The following is a 20929-nucleotide window of genomic DNA, read 5'->3' on the forward strand; positions in this document are numbered from 1 at the left end:
TGTTTGCGTTGAATATCTTCTCCATATGCGGTGGAAATACCTTTTCCCTTCATCTGTGAGAACAGAGAACCAGCATCCTTAGGATCGCGCAGCATCCGGAAGCAAGAAGTCCACGAAACGATGGACCATCGGAAAATGTGGCAAGACTAATTGAAATTGATGGTTGATAATTGTTGTTTGTAGATTTCCTTGCATCGACTGTGGCGGGGCTTCAGTAGCATCACGTCAAAGTTGTGGGCAGTATTTAGGCTTCTCAGAATCGAGGAACAGGAATAGGTATAGCACCAAGGTAAATTTCTACCTTAGCTCTATCTGGACAGAAGGCGATCAGTTGTCAAACAACATTGCTAGTCTACCTACTTTTGTTGTGCACCGGGGGTATTTTGTTGATTAAATACCGCTGTGTGTATTTTGAAGGCAGCCATGCTTATGTTTCAACTGAGGCATCCATATTGTCAAAACGTTCCTAGCGAAGCTAAGCATTCAGCAAAAAGTTAGGATCCCACAATGGTCTACACTAAAACATGATAAACTGCAACTTCTAAGTTTTCTGGAATGGCACAAATTCTACGTAAATGATTGTCAGCACAACCCACTTCTCACTATGGGTCGCTTCACGATGACGTAATTCCTTTTTGTGGTGACAGTTCGCAGGTCCTGTTTACAAAATTTTACGAACGAGATGTAGGGTGAGTGCTTCTACTTTGGAATTAGAGCCTACTTTAGTCCTAAAATGCCGAAATCTTCTTCTTCTTCTTCTAATATATAAAGATGAGTTGGACTATATATGTTTGTTTGTATGCACCTTATACAAATCCACACCGCTTAATGGATCAGCCTAAAATTTGGTATAGTTATGTGTTTGGACCATGGTAAGGTTTTAGTAATAGTTTTGAGTCCCTCCCACCTAACGAAAGGGACCCTCCCATACAACTTTCGTTTTTTCTCCCACGTACCAAAAGTCATGGCACCCATTTTGTTGACCGATTTTCGTTTCCTTTGGCGGGGTTATTTTCACCATCACCATGGGCTGGGCATTAGAAACGACCATGCAGAGTTCACGTGTACTGTATAGCAAATCAAAGCTTGCTAAGCATTAAAAATGTTAAAGGGGAAATTTTAGCGGGTGTTTTTTGTCCTCCTACTATTAAAAGCACGTGGTACCGGTACAAGATAGTGGGATGCAAAATATGCCTGCATTTTGAATTGAAAATCTTACTAGCCTGTTAGGAATACAGATATTGACGAGAATTGTACATAGCGTTTATCAAAGCTCTTTACCGCCGCGCCGCTGGGGGGCTTTGAGGGAAACATAAAGTGAACTGAACAGTTAACAATGAATTGACTTTTTCAGCTGAACAACTATTTGGACTGAGTGTTGAAAAACTTTTGAACCGATGAAATTCCAGCTTTTAAGGACCAACCATTTTAATATTTTTGGGATTTTTCATAGAGAGAGCAAAATTTATTAGATTCAGCTTTCAGCCTTTTAGATAGCCTTCGAGGAATTCAAACGGGGGTTTAGAAAATTGATTAGGAAATTAAATCTAAGGTTTTGAGTTTTATACAATTCAATATCATTGGCCAATTTATAACTTTTGAGTTATTTTTGGTCATCAATGTGATTTGACAACATTGATCACTTTTCACAATAATTAATGGGATGATTGTGTCCAACAATGGAAACATTGAAATATAACTCGAATGATATCTATTTCATAAAATTATAATGGTTACTTCGGTTCAGAGATAGTTTGTTTTCGATAACTTCAAAAAACTATTAGTGGTACTTTTGACGTTTAAGAACAAGTACCGTAAACTGGGGGAACTTTGATCACTTTTTTCATTCATTTTTGAATATTTTGGAAGGGGGTGCCTTTTCGTAATACCTTAAAGCTTTAAAACACTTACTAAGGTGAGGAGTATTAAACTAATCATTGATTGCAGTTAATTCAAACGCCATTGGTGGTTATAATTAAGTTTTTGTTACAAAACCTGATTTCCAATTTTGGGGTAACTTTGATCACTATGGATTTTACGTATCTCAACATCTTCAAATTTATTGTTTTGATGCCATTTAGCACAGAAGGCTCAAAACATCGATAATAGTAACTTTTGTTTTGACTCAATTGAATTTTTCAATATTTCTTTCAAAGACAAATGTACTCAAAAAATGGACAATGTTGCTGCATACATTTAGGGGCAAAAATTATAAACTTTTCTTAGTATTTTTTTTTGCCTCAAAAACAAATGCAATTTTACCTCCATGCAATTCCCTAAGTCCTTCCACTGTTCGCATGTTCTTTTTTTCTTCAAACTTAACCATTTGATAGAGTTTTTAACCATTTTTTTTTTGCTATACGGGCTTTTCACGGAAAATGATCGTTTTTTTTTCAAAATATATAAATTTTATCAAATGACCATAAAAATAACACTTAAACTAAACCTAAACCAAAAAAATAGTTGAACTTTCACATTAATCAACCCATTTGCTCCAAAATGCTTAAATTTGATCAGGAGAAATGTTTGCTTGTGAGCCTTCAAAAAACCAAATATTTTAAGATTTTAAAATTATATTTTAAGCAACATAAAAAATCTCGTTTCAAAACCAAATTTAGTTTATTTGTAACTCAATTTATAGGCTTTCAAACGTATTAAACAGTTTTCAGATATTTTAACTTTATACTTAGTTAATGATGATTATCTGCAAAAATCTTGTTGATCAAAGTTACCCCGCTGATCAAAGTTCCCCCAGACTACGGTACTCATAAAGCAATGTGATGTTGAAAAGTACACATACAATAGAAAACATTCAAACTGAGTTTTGAACATGGTTCAACAAGATTCGAAAGTCTTTTTTGAAGATTTCTTAGTAACTAAATCTTAAATATTCCATTGTACAGGGAGATCATCCAACTCCAAAAGTGGTCCTCCAAAAATGATTTCCAAAAGATATTTTTATTAAATGGGGGATGTGAAAGTTTCAAAAACAGTGGGTGAAAAAAATGTTTGTTATGATAGGATGAACAAGCATTCAAGGGTAATATTTTTAAATTACTTTAAACACAATTTTTTTTTTTAATTATGAACACGAGAAAAACAATAAATAATCTCAATCAAAACATAAAAAAGACTAACAAAACTTACATAGCTAACATGGCCTAAAATTGGCAAAATTTCTTATATCTATTGATGAAGACAAAGCTTCCAAAATTGCGAAAAGTCCAAAGACTCATTTTGATTTATATTTTATGCGAACCCGAGCCAGGCCGGGTAAAATCAGCAAGTTGTAAATAATTCATAGCATTAAGGTAGCAATTGCTGGCATAGCATTAAGATATTCCTATACACACAATAAACTCTTATTCTTCCTGAATCCTAATATACCGTTTTTTTGTCATTAAAAGTCTTTCTGAAAAAATTTTCAACGTTTTTAAAAATGTACCTTCTCATCAGTCATAAATCAGGCAGCTCAATTAATGGGGCGCGTATTGAGAAAATAGATTGCTTAAAGAAAAATCACGATTTTTTACTGTTTAAGCCAATGTTTAAAGGAAAGTTACTTTCACTGTGAAGAATATGAACCATACTACCTATATGTTCTAAAATTCATGAAAATCAATGGAAATCTCGGAAAATTTGCAAAGGGTCTAAAAACATTGTTTCAATACCAACAAATCATTAAAGGTGCGGATTTTAGAACCAATACTGAATATTTCTGACATTTTTTGCCAGCTTTACGCAAATGAACTACAAGTAAGTAAACATAAATAAGTTTCAGCTATTGTTTTGCTGATAGAGCTGACGTGGAATGAAAGTGTTTGTGATATTCATAACAGGAATTTTAGTTTTTTGAAATGATAAAAAGTTGTAATTCTTTGTTATGGTAATAATCTATTGAAGATTACATTTTTAATGAATTTGTTTATTTATTTTCAAAAAATCATACTTTTTATTGGAATTTCAGTTCTAGGTCCAATGAAAGCTACCGGTTCAGTACCAAATTAGGAACAGTAGGTTCAAAGATGTAAATTTTTAACATGCATATCTTTGCAAATCTCTCAATAACGGCGAAACCTGTGTTGAAAATTTTCATTGAAACTTGCAGATAAGATCATGAACTATAAATAAACTACTCGAAAGATTCTATCTTCCTGTCCATTTATGAGAAAAACATGCTTATTTAAAAACCACCGCTTAAAGGGTCCAAAGTAGGGTAACTAACCCTAATTTGAGAGCCAAGCCACACAGACATATCCTGGACCTTGCTCCAGACTAGAAGGGGCCGTTCGAATATAACATAACGCAATTTTTTAGCATTTTCAAAACCCGCCCCCCCCCCCCCCCTCCTCTACCCCATACGTTACACATTCGTCTCAAAATTTCTAAGCAAAATCCACGAAGTGTTGCAAACTGCTACACTCCCTCCTAGGCCCGTGCAAAGGACCCGTCATGGGGGGGTTTCGAAATTCAAATTTAGCTAAAAATAATAACACTACCAAAAATACACAATAAACATGGAAATACATTTCTAACATCATTTTCTTACTCAGACAAAACAGATAAAAATTTTCAAATCAAATCACAATGAAAGTTTCAAATCAATGATATTTTTGATAAGTCAATGATAAATATTTCAAAATGATATTCCTTATCCTGGACTAGGAATTTGCTTCAATATAATTTCTAAGCAGTCTAGTTTTCAAAATGGAAATAAATATTTCCCAAACGCAGTTTAAAAAAAAAGAATTCTTGAATAAACATCCGAGGCAATAAATTAACCATGATAAATTGTTAGTAAAATAAAATGATAAAAAAAAGGAAAAAGTAAAAAAAGTAAAAAGTAAAAGTAAAAAGTAAAATAAAATGATAAAATGATAATATTTTTTATTAATCTCAATTAACATTTCTTTTCTGCATTTTCAACTGGAGGGTTAATTGAAAAATTCCGCTGAAGTGTTTAAAATTCAAAAAAAAACCACGATTAGAAATGTGATTTTTTGATAAGAAAAAAATTAAATGTTTATGTTTTTAGAACCCATAAACTCAGAATTGAAAAACATTGACAAACTTATCAAAAATATTTCTTCAAATTTAAATAGCCTGACTTTAAAATTCGATAAGTTTATTAAAAAAAAACCTAGTATAAAATTCATAAAATTCGGTAAAGTCATTTGAAAATTAAAATAAAATATGATGATGTTAAAGATAAGTTTTATTTTAACATTTCAGAAGAATTTTATGCAATACGTCTTACTATTAGAAAAACTTATTTATAGAATTTAATTGATAACCCGATCAGAAGAGCAAATCAAAATTATAACTCAAACGTATCTCACCAAGATATTTGCATCTGATTCAGTTATAATTAAGTACTCTAAATTTTCGATTTTAAGTTTCTCCAATCTGAATTTTAATTTACTCCAATCTGAATTTTCAGGATGGTCCTAAAATAAAATGATTATATCATATTTTGATAAACGTGCAACTTTTTATGAAACACGGACATCGAAATCAACGGCCCAAACCATACATTAATGGGTTTCGCTCAACAGATTCATAAAGTTGAATCCAATTTTTGGGAAACCAAAAATGGAGGATGGTTTTAGCATATAATCCCGATCAGGAGGGAAAAACCAAAATTATATCAAGATGAGATATTTTGATACTATTTTTTTCTATCTAAATGTGTTATAATTCAGTACTCGGTTCAAATATTATATTTCGGCCGAAAATTCTCGTATAAATCGCAATGCATAAAAAGTACTCATGGCATTTTAGACAAAATTTGCGGCCTTTGAAACGCAATAACTTTTTTGTTTTAAGTCCAATCGTGTTACAGTCTTCGAGTGAAATGTTTGTCTCAATTTAGGATTTAATCAAATCAATCAGAAAAAAACAATCGGCTGGTGAAGAAAAAAGATATTATTGAAAAAACAGTATTTTTTGCTTCTCCCGAGCATTAATTCAAGTTTGAGACTCAAGAAACCCCTCCCCATGGTTCAGATAATTTTGACTCGGAGCAAGTGAGATTTACCATGTTGATTCCTTCCTATGTTTTTTCCCTTGTAGGGGAGAGCCCACTGCGACCAGTAGTTGATCTATTGTGGTATTTACCCCGCGTTACTATATACTTTCAGGTTTACCTGCACTATTGATTGGAGTGACAGTTGATTGCTGACTAGGCATTTTATCCCAATCGGGTATGATATCAAAGATGTATGATATAACCTTTTTAGGGCTGATATGCAACCATATGTCTTGTGCGCTTATTAACTTTGCCCCAAGTACTCGCTCTCTCCTATTTAGGAGGGCGCAGCAGTTGCATAGAAGATGCTCTGCAGTTTCTTTTTCGAACCCGCAGAACCGACAGTCATCGTTTTGAATTATGTTTAGGGGAGAGTGGGGATACTTGATCCCCTTTTCTTATTTTCTCCATATCTTTTTGGAAAAATTTAGCAACTCGCCGTCTTTGACATTTTCTGACAGCTTGTAACTTCAAGTTTCTATGCTCCAAAAATTAGAACGATACTTGAACCCGTCGATGAACTAGAAGCATTTTCGTGGGAGTAAAAAAATTGCGATTTTTCTGAAGTTAGGGTAGACTTGATCCCCTATTGAAGGAGACTTGATCTTTTATTCAGGAAGCCCTAATCCTTGTATAAAAATCAAAAAAAAAACCCCAAGATAGAATGTTAATTGACTATTTTGGTCATGTTTGTTCTCATTTCACAATTTATAGAAGACATAAGAAGAAATTTCTATAACTTTGTCTCAACGCTAATAACATTGCATACTTAAAGGCGCTATTTTTTATAATTAAGAGACAATTAATTATTTTTGCTCTTTTCTTCAGACAATTGTTTGATAAATATTAGTTTTTGGATAAATATTAGTAATTTCGTATTCAGCTATCATAACGATCAATTCAGAAGAAGAACATGGCGTTTGGAAGGGGGATCAATTGTACCCATAATCAACATTTTAGAAAAAAAATTCTGAAAAAAGTTGAGAGTTTTCCTTTGCTTTGAAAATATGACATTATGAAGTTCATTTTACGCTCGAATGATTGATACATTGGAACATGTATTTTTTTCATAATTTTCCCGTGTAATTTTAAAGTGATGAAAAAAGATCTTCAAGTTACATTTTGTGAAATTTTTCAAACAAAGTTCAATTACTCAAACAATTATTTTGCTAAAATTTTTTAAACTACAAGCATTGTTATTTTGCTCATTTTGGCACATTTTTCTAGAACATTTGATCTTTGTAAGACATTCCAGTTTCGAGATATAGCTAAGGAATCAAGTATCCCCAGGGATCAAGTATCCTAATTCTCCCCTATCCTTTTGAGATGCTGTTTTGTTGGACAATGTCCGGTCAAGGAACCTGTGTAAATACTTAACTCGTGTTTACTTAAGTTCAACATGTTTTTGGAGAGTCGTGCGCTTGGTTCAATAAATCTTTTTGCCTGAGTTGCTCCCTCTGCTGTTTTCCAGTTGGAAATAATAGTTCTTGAGCTCCATAGTCAAGGCACTTCTGATACTCCGCAGAAAGGTTCAGGTCCAATCAACAGTCCCTGAGATCCTTCCCTAGCTAGTTGGTCTGCTTCTGCGTTCCCTAGGATACCGCAGTGGCCTGGAACCCAGAATAAAAATACTCGGTTCCTTATGGCCAGGTTTCTTAGTGCAACTATACACTCCCAAACTAGTTTGGAGTAACATGTGAACGTACTTAGTGCTTGAAGAGCAGCCTGGCTGTCAGAGAATATGCAGATACTTGTGTACCTGTATACCCTTTTCAAACAGGCTAAAATGCATTCTAGAATTGCTTGAATTTCAGCTTGGAACACTGTTGGCCAGTTTCCCATAGGAATTGAGATCCTGAGTCTAGGTCCGAAAACCCCTGCCCCAGTTCTTTTATCCATTTTTGACCCATCAGTGAAGAAAAGGATCGATCTGGGAGGAACCGCAGGTCCACCTGACCCCTATCATTGATAGTGACATTGTAGGTTAAATAGGTTAAAAATGGGCTACATCCAGTCATCATTTTTCACAATAAGTGAGTTTAATTTAAATTTCTTTAGGATTTTGAGGTGTCCTGTAAGATCTCCTTCATAGAGCGTTTTGTGTTTGGAGAGTCTCAAGGCACTACGTTCCGCCTCTAACTCAATGAATTGATATAGAGGCAGAATATTTAGTAGTGCATTTAGAGCCTCATTCGGTGTGCTTCGCTTTGCGCCAGTTATAGCTAGCGTTGCTAGTCTTTGGAGCTTCGCTAGTTTTTTCTGAGCTGTAATTTGCATAGTTTTGGTCCACCATACTAAGGACCGTTACTACCCCCCGTTCGCACGGCCTTGCCACCTCCCCATAAAAGCGTACGTAATATTTGAATGGTCCCTAACTGAATTGTAAAAATAATTAGGTATTTGAAAAAAAAAATGATAAAATACTTTTTCACCAACAGTGTTGGTATAGGATAATAAAAGCAATGTAAAGTGTGTAGATGGTATCGACACAATTCAAGCCAATCCGTCATACTGGGTAAAGTTTTTTACGGAATCGAAAAAGTTAAAATTTGTACATCTATTGCTCGAATTTTTAAATTTTCTATGGGAATCAAAATTTAAAAAAAAAACAATCTCACGATGTGAAAAACTATAACATCATCATTCTGTTATCATTAAATGATATCTTTATTACATTATATTAAAATAAAAATTGAATAAGTGTTGTGGTATACAAATTTTGCATCTAACTATGCCGTTGCATGATGCCCCGTTAGACAGTATCTAATTTTATGTTATTAAAGGATGAGATTATTATCTATCTTAAATCCGAGTTTCACTTTATGTACATTGATATGTACAAGCAAGTAATATACAAACACAACCTTTTTGCGTGATATTGAGATAACTTATATCAACTAAAACAAGTTATAAATGTTCTCATGACATGAGTGACCGAGAAAAAGCATCCCGACGCCCGCCATTACAGAGACTGATCCTAGCGACAAAATTCCCACACACACATAATAATAGGTCGTAACCCCAAGATCTGGGTCGTGCGGCATGCGGCCTGTCTGTCTCTCGAAGTGCGATTCCCATGAATAATCAGCTTCCGCAATGACCCGGTGACCGCCATCAACGAAGAACACATCGCATTTGCCGCTCGCTGCCATCATAGGACATTCCTTCGGGTGTAACCAAAACCAGCTTAGCTTAGGTTAGCCAAACCGGAAATCCCATCCCAAACTGAATTAACCACTCCGTCATCATCAATCATTCATGATCACTCCTTCCCCATGCTAAAGTTCGCCCAACATATCATTCAGAGGACGACGACGCCGCCGATTGCCGAAGCCTTGACTTTGGTTCAAAACGAACAAACGAGATTCAATTTTGCAGCCAAGCGCAAATCCTCTCTCCGGAAGTTGACTGATTCCGTGCTGGGGAGTAGCTCCCCCTGCCCTTTTACCACATCCAACAACTTCCAGCTACCCCACCAAATCGAATATAGAGGAAGAAGACGAGAAGCAGAAACAAACTCCCAAATACGGAAACATATGTAGGAAGGCGCTGGCGTTTATGTGCGACGGTCAACTTCTGCCTTTTTCCGGTCCTTTCATGTTTGGAAACTTAAGGACGGGGAGAAAGGGCGAAACCGAAAAGAGGAAGCTGACGGGGAAAACTTCCTGTGCTGTTGTCACGTTGAAAAGTAATTAGGATCATCTATTATTAACGGCAAATGAAGCAAATCGTTCCAGGAGGCCAATGATCTTCTGGGCAGAGGGGCAAAATATTGGGGGAGCAAAAAAAATCCAGAAACTGTATAAAATGAAAGGTAAAAAGTGTCATGCAAGAGACCACATTCCTGTACGTGATATAGGTGGTCGCTGGGAAACTGCACATTAATGGGTAATGGAAAACAAAAAAGCCAATGCTTCATGTTAAATTTTGCTTCTGAATTCTGACTTTTTTTAGACTAAACTCTCATTCCAGTTTTTAAATCTAAATTACTAAATTCTGATTCTGTTAATGATTCTCACCCCTCAGTACCCTAGTGGCGCGGAGTCAAGAAAAGTGAACTATGATGTAGGGTCCGTTACTAGAGGTTGTATCTAGGGGAGAGAGAAAAAAAATGCTCAATGAGCCACCAAGTGACAAAGTGATTTTCATTCACCGAAACGGGATTTGTTCGGAAGCACGTAGCATCATTTACAGGCAAGAACCATGTTTGACAAAAAAAAATTGTTGCATAAAAGAGCCGCGGATATAGTGTTTTTCAAGTTTTTTTCTGACATCTCCCGTTTTTTTCCGCTTGTCGCTAATGTGCTACTCTAAGAAGCATAGAATTGAAATATAATGAATGTAATAATTGAACTTTGTTCTAAAAAAAATTAAACACGATAGTTTCAGTGACTCAAAGTTATTAAATTTGTAGTGGGGGAGATAAGGGCCGTATTATGTAACAATATAAAAGATCAATCACCTCGACCAGGAATCGAACTCGAGTCTGCTGATTACCTCTCCGACACCTTACCGATAGGCCAAATCATCAGATGAAACAAGTCAAGTTGTAGCTCTAGAATTCAGTTAACTTCATCGAATGGAATTCACTGCTAGATTCCCCGACAGAAAATGCTCATCGTGCCCCGATTAATGGTGCTTATACTGCCCCAGGGGGGGTTTTCATTATGTCTCTACAGTGACTGGTTTTCAGCTTTCGGAAAAAAAAAATTAAAATGCGTTTTTAAACGTTTTTATCCACTTTTTCAAGTTTCAGCCAATTGGGCAATAGACTATTTGAGTATCTGAACACGAAACAATGATGTTATTCACATATTATAGCAATTCTCTATGATTAAATAAGCGTTTTCCTAGAGGTAGCCATTATGCCCTTATCTCCCCTATTTGGATCAGTAGTTTCTGAGATAAAGAATGCCTGATTGTGGTGTTTCCAGGCTTAGATTTCCTCGCAGTCCTTAATGTGTTAGGAAAGTATGATCGAGGGTAAGACTAACAACACGCTTGGTTTTGTAATTAGATACTACTATTATTCAGCTGAAAACTATGAGGCAAACATATGAGACCCTTGGAGCCAAAAGCGTATGAGTGCATAAAAGATAATTTCGAAAAAAAAACACGCTTCAAGGTTGTTATATTTGGCCATTTTCCCAATGCTTTTCTAAAATTTGTACCTATCTTTCAATCGTAATAGTACGTAAAAAAAATCTAAAAATATGTAAAAAAAATGAATAAAGTTTGTAATATGAAGATTGTTAGCACTTATATGTACTTACAGGGAGAACAAAGACGACAGTTGTTCCAATTATTTCAGCTTGTTATACCAATAATCGAAATGCAGTTGATTTTTTCGCATTCAACTACTTATATAATAGATTCAACTACAAACTTCTAATTGTCCTTACACAATCAACTATCAATATAATGCATTCAACTGTATAATTTATTTTATGCATTCAACTGTAAATACAATAGATTCAACTACAAACTGCTGATTGACCTTATGCAATCAACTATGAATATAATAGATTCTATTATAATGGTATAATTGATTCAATCGTAATGGTATAATTGATTCTACTGTAGATATGATAGATTCAACTACAATTGTATGATTGATTATAGGCATTCAACTATAAATATAATAGATTCAACTATAGTGGTATAATTGATTCAACTGTTAATATGATAGATTCAACTGTAGTGGTATAATTGATTCAATTGTAAATATGATAAATTCAACTACAAATGTATGACAGATGTACGATAGTACCTGACGTCGGAGGCAAAACGCAAGCGCTCTCCGGTGATGGGGAAACATTTTCCTCTACCAGTTCCTGGTAGCGGCCGTGTAGAAGGCCGACAGTTCCTGGAATTGGGAAAAGTTCACCTACTCTGGCTGCTCGGGAAATCGACGTGGGTCTCGACGTACTTTTACACGATCCTGGCAGGATCCCACAGGGAACTAGCATTATGGTAGGTCAGCTTATGATAGATCAGAACATCAGCGGAGGAATCAGGACGTGGATATCGGGATTTCCGGTCAGGTTTTCGAGCAGCATGGCGGCTTAAACGCACCAGATGCAAAATGCTGGAATAATAAATTAAAGGAAAATAAAACGTAGCCATAAAATTATTCCGAAAAAGTGCTTCAGATATGATAACTTCCAATATAAACAGAAATCAAATGTACAATATTTATAGTTGACCTCAGTGAATCAATCATATAAATAAAATTGAATCTTTCATATTTATAATTAAATCAATCATATTATTATAATTGAATCTATCATATTTATAATTAAATCAACTATATTATTATAGTTGAATCTATCATATTTATAATTAAATGAATCATATAATTATATTAGATTCTACTATAATTATTGTTGTATGTATCGTGCATTATAGTTGAATCTATTATATTTGTAGTTGAATGTACAAAATTAATCTTACAACTATAGTAGAATGTATTATATACATTGTTGAATGTATTTTTTCGGGGTTTCTTTTGTTGATTTTGTTCGGTGATGTTTTTTAAAAAAAATTCGCTAGTTTTACGTTTCGGTCTACTCTATTCGACCATCCTCAGAAACTATATTTATTACAAATAAATTATGAAAGAAAAAAAAATTTTAAGTTACAATTTTACAAATCTAATTAAAATAATTATTAAAACACAAATTGGGAAACACTCACAAAAAGCAATTTTTCCGCCTGCTAGGGCCGTCTCTCTGCTCTAACTGGGCGTCTATCTATTGCTGCTGCTGCTGCTAGTTGTCGTCGGGGCGTCTTATTTTTTAAATTTTCAACGCGCTCTCTTTCGTTCTCCTCTCGCAGTTTAGTCCAGAGCCCGTTGTATGCACTGGATACTCCTTTGGTGTCGATCTGGAGATTGACCGCCTGGTTTCCCCGTAGTTTGATGTGTAGTTTCTCTGCTATCAATCGGTGGGATTTGTGGCAAATTCTCTCCAGAATTCGCGTTTTGTCAAAATTAAATTTGTGATCAGCGTCGTCTTGAAGCGCATGTTGCGCTAGGCCAGTTTGCGTATTCTTTAAACGGATGTTATTCTCATGTTGCTTCGTTCTTTTCTCCAGGGTTTGAGAAGTTTGACCAACATATTCTTTCCCACATGAGCATTGAATCGAATAAACAACATTCGTTTGTTGCATTTTGGGGATGGGATCTTTAAGTTTTGTGAATATGGTCGATTTGACTTTATCACATGGCTTAAAGGCGGCGATCACATCATGCTTGCGTAGTATTTTTGCCACTCTCTCGCTCAGGCCAGGAACATATGGGATGGATGCCATCTTCGGGGGTGCTGATTCGACGACGCTGCTGGATTCGAGCGTGTTGTACATAGAGTGGGTCCTTTTTTTCAATATTTGGTGTACCATTTCTGGTGGATAGTTATTATTATGCAGGATATTTTTCACTGAGTTGATGCTGGTGTTTCTAGTTTCGACATCCGACAGTTTTAGGGCTCGATCGATTAACGCATAAGCCGTATTTTGTTTATGGGTGAATGGGCTTTCGGAATAAAAATCCAAATATCGCCCGTCGGGTTGTTTCGTGAACCATTTTTTCTTTATTTTGTTGTTTGTTCTCGTTAGTGTCATATCAAGAAAGCGGATGGTTTGCTGTTCTTCTTTCTCAAGTGTGAATTTGAGAGTTCCATGAGCTTTATTGAATTCATCAAAAATCACATCAACCTCAGCTTCTTTTGCAACAACAAAACAGTCATCCACATATCGTTTGTAGACAGTCAAAAAAATATTTTGCTGTCTTAAGTTATCGATGCATTTTTGTTCGAGTCTCTCCATGCAGATCGAAGCAATACACCCAGATATGGAAGAGCCCATAGGTACCCCGTGTATTTGTTTATAAAAGTTGTTGTTGTATTTGAAGAACGAAGAATTCAAAACAACACTAAGCGCATGCTGGATAGAGGCTAGGGAAAGGGTTGTATATTTACGCAATCGGTGCCATTGGTCCTCGATGAAGTCATACGCACTCGCTGCTGGTACGTTCGTGTACAGTGAGACTACATCCAGCGAAAACATCACACAGCCTTCGGGGATTTCAACCTTTGAGATCTCATCTGCAAACACGAAGCTGTTCTTTACGTGATATTCTGTTTTGCCTACGATGTTGTTGAGAATTCCTGTTAGGTATCGTGCCATGCTGTATGTTGCCGATCCGATTGTGGATACCACCGGTCGGAGGGGGCGATCGGGTTTGTGTATTTTTGGCAAACCGTAGATTCTTGGTGGGTGACAGTGAAAGGTTTGTAATTTGGTCTTGGTAAAATAATCTATGTGTTGGTCTCGGTGCCACTGCTCCACAATTGTGTTGATTTGTTTCAGTATTTTTGTTGTGGGATCACTATTTATTGGTTGGTATGTGGTAGTGTCCGAGACCAGCAAAGACATTTTTTGGCGGTATTCTTGAGCCGTTAGTATCACTGTTTTGTTACCTTTGTCAGCTTTGGTGATGTAAATGTCGTTGTTGGTTTTGAGATACGCGCGGCTTTTTACAATATCTCTTTTGATCCACTCCGTTTCTTTCGATCTCGGTTGGTGTTGGTAATTTAGGTGGTTTAAAACAGCTGTTGCCACCTCTGCTCGTATGTCTTCTGCTTGTGGTTTTTTTGCGATTGCGCTCTCAACGTCGGCAACAAATTTAACATACGGTATGTTGTGTTTGCTCTGTATGTTAAAATTCGGCCCCAGGAGAAGAACTCTTTTAAGAAAGTCAGGAATTTCCGTGTTCGTAGTGTTTTCTATCCAGTTGGGTTGTTGTTTTATTTCGTTGACTTTCATGTTTTTTAAATTTTCGAATTTTCGGATTCCGGTTGCTCTGCCTTGTGCAAAGACGTGCTGAACCTTTTCCTCAATCGTTGCTTTGACCTGCCTCCAGTCCTGTTCGTGTAGAAGTGCAGATAATTTATCCGATGCGAAAAACTTTTGTTTTTTCAATTTTTCGATGGATCTTTTCGTGTCACTTATCACTATGCTCAGCATCCGGATTTTCTGTCGGTGTAGAAGACGTTTAAGTTCGTTCCATGAAGCTTGATTTTGAACTTGAACCGCCACTCTGTAGTCTAAGCATTTAGGAACCAGTTTACATTTTCTGCAGTTTAGTAGAAATTTCAACCGGTTGTTGTTCCGCGCCATTTTCATCGATGTTTTTAGTAGCAACCTTGTAAGTGCTCCGACTTCTGTGCTGTATCTTTCGATGATTTCGTTCACAAAAAACATTGTGAATTAGGATTTTCCTTTATCAAGATATTTTGTTCACGACGATTTCGATCACCGCTGGATATAATTTTTCGGGGTTTCTTTTGTTGATTTTGTTCGGTGATGTTTTTTAAAAAAATTCGCTAGTTTTACGTTTCGGTCTACTCTATTCGACCATCCTCAGAAACTATATTTATTACAAATAAATTATGAAAGAAAAAAAATTTTAAGTTACAATTTTACAAATCTAATTAAAATAATTATTAAAACACAAATTGGAAAGATACAGCACAGAAGTCGGAGCACTTACAAGGTTGCTACTAAAAACATCGATGAAAATGGCGCGGAACAACAACCGGTTGAAATTTCTACTAAACTGCAGAAAATGTAAACTGGTTCCTAAATGCTTAGACTACAGAGTGGCGGTTCAAGTTCAAAATCAAGCTTCATGGAACGAACTTAAACGTCTTCTACACCGACAGAAAATCCGGATGCTGAGCATAGTGATAAGTGACACGAAAAGATCCATCGAAAAATTGAAAAAACAAAAGTTTTTCGCATCGGATAAATTATCTGCACTTCTACACGAACAGGACTGGAGGCAGGTCAAAGCAACGATTGAGGAAAAGGTTCAGCACGTCTTTGCACAAGGCAGAGCAACCGGAATCCGAAAATTCGAAAATTTAAAAAACATGAAAGTCAACGAAATAAAACAACAACCCAACTGGATAGAAAACACTACGAACACGGAAATTCCTGACTTTCTTAAAAGAGTTCTTCTCCTGGGGCCGAATTTTAACATACAGAGCAAACACAACATACCGTATGTTAAATTTGTTGCCGACGTTGAGAGCGCAATCGCAAAAAAACCACAAGCAGAAGACATACGAGCAGAGGTGGCAACAGCTGTTTTAAACCACCTAAATTACCAACACCAACCGAGATCGAAAGAAACGGAGTGGATCAAAAGAGATATTGTAAAAAGCCGCGCGTATCTCAAAACCAACAACGACATTTACATCACCAAAGCTGACAAAGGTAACAAAACAGTGATACTAACGGCTCAAGAATACCGCCAAAAAATGTCTTTGCTGGTCTCGGACACTACCACATACCAACCAATAAATAGTGATCCCACAACAAAAATACTGAAACAAATCAACACAATTGTGGAGCAGTGGCACCGAGACCAACACATAGATTATTTTACCAAGACCAAATTACAAACCTTTCACTGTCACCCACCAAGAATCTACGGTTTGCCAAAAATACACAAACCCGATCGCCCCCTCCGACCGGTGGTATCCACAATCGGATCGGCAACATACAGCATGGCACGATACCTAACAGGAATTCTCAACAACATCGTAGGCAAAACAGAATATCACGTAAAGAACAGCTTCGTGTTTGCAGATGAGATCTCAAAGGTTGAAATCCCCGAAGGCTGTGTGATGTTTTCGCTGGATGTAGTCTCACTGTACACGAACGTACCAGCAGCGAGTGCGTATGACTTCATCGAGGACCAATGGCACCGATTGCGTAAATATACAACCCTTTCCCTAGCCTCTATCCAGCATGCGCTTAGTGTTGTTTTGAATTCTTCGTTCTTCAAATACAACAACAACTTTTATAAACAAATACACGGGGTACCTATGGGCTCTTCCATATCTGGGTGTATTGCTTCGATCTGCATGGAGAGACTCGAACAAAAATGCATCGATAACTTAAGACAGCAAAATATTTTTTTGACTGTCTACAAACGATATGTGGATGACTGTTTTGTTGTTGCAAAAGAAGCTGAGGTTGATGTGATTTTTGATGAATTCAATAAAGCTCATGGAACTCTCAAATTCACACTTGAGAAAGAAGAACAGCAAACCATCCGCTTTCTTGATATGACACTAACGAGAACAAACAACAAAATAAAGAAAAAATGGTTCACGAAACAACCCGACGGGCGATATTTGGATTTTTATTCCGAAAGCCCATTCACCCATAAACAAAATACGGCTTATGCGTTAATCGATCGAGCCCTAAAACTGTCGGATGTCGAAACTAGAAACACCAGCATCAACTCAGTGAAAAATATCCTGCATAATAATAACTATCCACCAGAAATGGTACACCAAATATTGAAAAAAAGGACCCACTCTATGTACAACACGCTCGAATCCAGCAGCGTCGTCGAATCAGCACCCCCGAAGATGGCATCCATCCCATATGTTCCTGGCCTGAGCGAGAGAGTGGCAAAAATACTACGCAAGCATGATGTGATCGCCGCCTTTAAGCCATGTGATAAAGTCAAATCGACCATATTCACAAAACTTAAAGATCCCATCCCCAAAATGCAACAAACGAATGTTGTTTATTCGATTCAATGCTCATGTGGGAAAGAATATGTTGGTCAAACTTCTCAAACCCTGGAGAAAAGAACGAAGCAACATGAGAATAACATCCGTTTAAAGAATACGCAAACTGGCCTAGCGCAACATGCGCTTCAAGACGACGCTGATCACAAATTTAATTTTGACAAAACGCGAATTCTGGAGAGAATTTGCCACAAATCCCACCGATTGATAGCAGAGAAACTACACATCAAACTACGGGGAAACCAGGCGGTCAATCTCCAGATCGACACCAAAGGAGTATCCAGTGCATACAACGGGCTCTGGACTAAACTGCGAGAGGAGAACGAAAGAGAGCGCGTTGAAAATTTAAAAAATAAGACGCCCCGACGACAACTAGCAGCAGCAGCAGCAATAGATAGACGCCCAGTTAGAGCAGAGAGACGGCCCTAGCAGGCGGAAAAATTGCTTTTTGTGAGTGTTTCCCAATTTGTGTTTTAATAATTATTTTAATTAGATTTGTAAAATTGTAACTTAAAATTTGTTTTCTTTCATAATTTATTTGTAATAAATATAGTTTCTGAGGATGGTCGAATAGAGTAGACCGAAACGTAAAACTAGCGAATTTTTTTAAAAAACATCACCGAACAAAATCAACAAAAGAAACCCCGAAAAATTATATCCAGCGGTGATCGAAATCGTCGTGAACAAAATGAATTGTTGAATGTACGAAATCAATCAGATTGTCTATTATATGTATTGTTGAAATTTTAATAATTAAAGTGAGAAGCAATCAGATATATAATTGAATATAAGTGGATTATTGTTGGAAATACTATACTTTTTTCTCCTTGTAGACTGTTCATTTCCCGACCATTTTAACGTTCCCGGGAATCTGAAAATCTTACCATCCTTTTACCGGGAATTCATGGGATCCCGAGAAAAAATAAAAAATATAATATTAACTCTCTATGGCGTACGAAACAATATCTATAAAGAATTTTTAAAATATTAAAGTAGTAGTATTTTAAAACATTACAAGTTTTTTTAACCTCCTTGAAAATTCAGTACGCAATTATTCTATCTTTTACACTATTTTAAAAGTTAAATATACCGATTTGAAATAGTTTTTGGCAAAAATTTCAAATTATCGGTAACCAAGGTAATTTACAACGATTTTTTTTCAAATTCCATATATTGCCAAATAGCCTGGTTTAATACGGGCTTGCCCAGATGTTTGATACAAAAGTTGGGAACAGTCCGGCCCGTCCCGGTTGCCGGGATTTCATTGAAAAAAGCCCGGAATTTGGTCAGATTTGACGAATTGTTTGGCGAATCAAACAAAAAAAACGTGTTGTAAATAATTTTTTATTTATGCCTTCAAAGCGATATTTTTAGCAAGTTTTACAAAAATAATCATCAAAGGTTTTTTGGAAGCCTAAAATACGATTAAAAATGTGTCAATGAGATTTGTTGAAAAGTTTTTTTTAATTTTTCTTGATTCTTGTTGAATAAGTTATGGGTTTTGAAAAAATTGGGATTTTTGGGATCAAATGCCCGGATTTTGCCAGGTTTTTATATAAAACTGCCCGGATGTGTCCGGCCTGAATACATGCTGAGAAATTTATGGCAATCATATTTTAGAATGCATCAAGTAGATGGTTAATACAATAATTGTTTAATATCATGCAAATTCATAACATAATACAATAAATTTATTCTATTACTAAGAAAGAGAATAGTATAAGTTAAAATACAAAGTTTTACTTTAACCGATAATTTTACCTGCTTCTTGCTGGAAAAATATGAAATAATTGAGTAAGATTTTTCACTATCAGTAGAAGTTAGTTTGCTTAGCTTCAAGTTATTTATCTGAATCAAAGCAATCGAAAGATTCCTTTTGATTGAACCATGGCATAACCACGTAATTGCATTAAAAGCAATTTTTCGATTGCTTTGATTCAGTTTAATCATTCAACCAAGTAGGCTCACAACACAATAGAGTGAAGTTATTCATCAAATCTCGCAATTTATTTTTACATTTGTTTCATCTGTCAGAAGTTTACGATAAGGAAGCTCGTAATGATGAGTGATGCAAAATAGAACACTTCAATTATTCTCGTAACGTTTCTTTATTGAAATTGTTTGTTTTTACAGATTATTTGCAGTTTTTTTACTTTTACTCAAAATTGCAAAAAACAAAACTTTTAATTCAAATTGAATGTAATCGCCAGGTTAAAAAAAGTTTAAGTCTAAGCCGTACATCAAGTAAGAACAACCATATCCCTTGCTGAATTTAGGTCATCTAATTTTTGTAATGTAGCTTTATTTATTGGGTTCGGGAATTTCCAGGATTTTTCAGCGTTCCCCGTGATTCGAGAATTCCCGAAATTTTGGGTTTCCCGGAAATTACCGGACGAAAAAACCTGGAACAGGGCACTCTATATTTACCTCTTTGATTTATTCAATAAAACAAAAACTCACCACTTTCGTTAAATTTTCTATTACCAAAATCATATTTTTTTTACAACAAAAAATATCCCACTATGTTTTCAAACTATTGTTTCGTATCACTACAATTAGAGTGTCTATTTGAGCGTCCCCGGGAATCGTGAAATCACACGATTTTTTTCCCGAGAATTCTCGGAAATTCCGCAATTTTTTTAAATAATTAGGAAAGATTTATCACTATCGCTAGAAGTTGGTAAGCTAGACTTAATCAAATTCTGTAAATTTTCAGATGACATTCATTTTGTTTCAAAATATGTCATTTCTTGTGGCCGATGGTTTAATTACTGTAAACAGTTTGCGAAATGAAAGTTTTAAATGATGAGTGTTTCAAAATAGAATATTCAGATTCTTTTCGTAGCGTTTCTTTATTGAAATAGTTCGGTTTTGAAGATTCTTTGTCGTTTCTCACTTTTACATTAAGTTTTCGAACTAAAAAACATTTTTTATCTAATTCAATGTATTATCCAGTTTTTAGAAAGAAAAAAAAAGTTGCCATACACACTGATCTGGCGCAACCCCTTATAGTGTAGTTTTGACCCGTTATCGGAAAAGACTGGGTTAACTCCTTTTTCATGTAAAGCCCTTGTACCCTTTATAGTGTACACAGCATGTACGTCAAACAGAGGTGAAAATTAGTAATGTAAGCATGTAAAATCTACACATTATTTTGGAAGCCCGCTCTGCGATGTCAGCCCTTTAAAGTGTCAGAAGGATGGAAAGAAAATAATAAAAACAAATCAGTTTGTATTGAATTTCCCTATTCGTCAAGGTATAATTTTCATGCTCCTGTTATAGAATAGGAAAA

At 35.7% G+C, this 20929-nt stretch overlaps 2 protein-coding genes across 2 annotated transcripts; one reads left to right on the forward strand and one right to left on the reverse strand.

The window, feature by feature from the left end:
- Positions 1-12745: 12745 nt before the first annotated feature.
- LOC129752271 (uncharacterized) lies at positions 12746-15205 on the reverse strand. The gene has a single exon (XM_055748058.1). The coding sequence runs from the start codon at positions 15203-15205 to the stop codon at positions 12746-12748; it is 2460 nt and encodes an 819-aa protein (XP_055604033.1).
- A 401-nt stretch (positions 15206-15606) lies between these two features.
- Positions 15607-18066, forward strand: LOC129752273 (uncharacterized). Its single transcript, XM_055748059.1, has one exon. It carries the CDS (start codon positions 15607-15609, stop codon positions 18064-18066), a length of 2460 nt encoding a protein of 819 aa, XP_055604034.1.
- Positions 18067-20929: the final 2863 nt, after the last annotated feature.

The sequence above is a fragment of the Uranotaenia lowii genome, chromosome 3 (assembly GCF_029784155.1).
Source record: "Uranotaenia lowii strain MFRU-FL chromosome 3, ASM2978415v1, whole genome shotgun sequence".
NCBI lineage: Eukaryota > Metazoa > Arthropoda > Insecta > Diptera > Culicidae > Uranotaenia > Uranotaenia lowii.

Coding starts and splice junctions, on each gene's coding strand:
- LOC129752271 (XM_055748058.1), bottom strand. CDS start 15,205: ATGGCGCGGAACAACAACCGGTTGAAATTTCTACTAAACTGCAGAAAA.
- LOC129752273 (XM_055748059.1), top strand. CDS start 15,607: ATGGCGCGGAACAACAACCGGTTGAAATTTCTACTAAACTGCAGAAAA.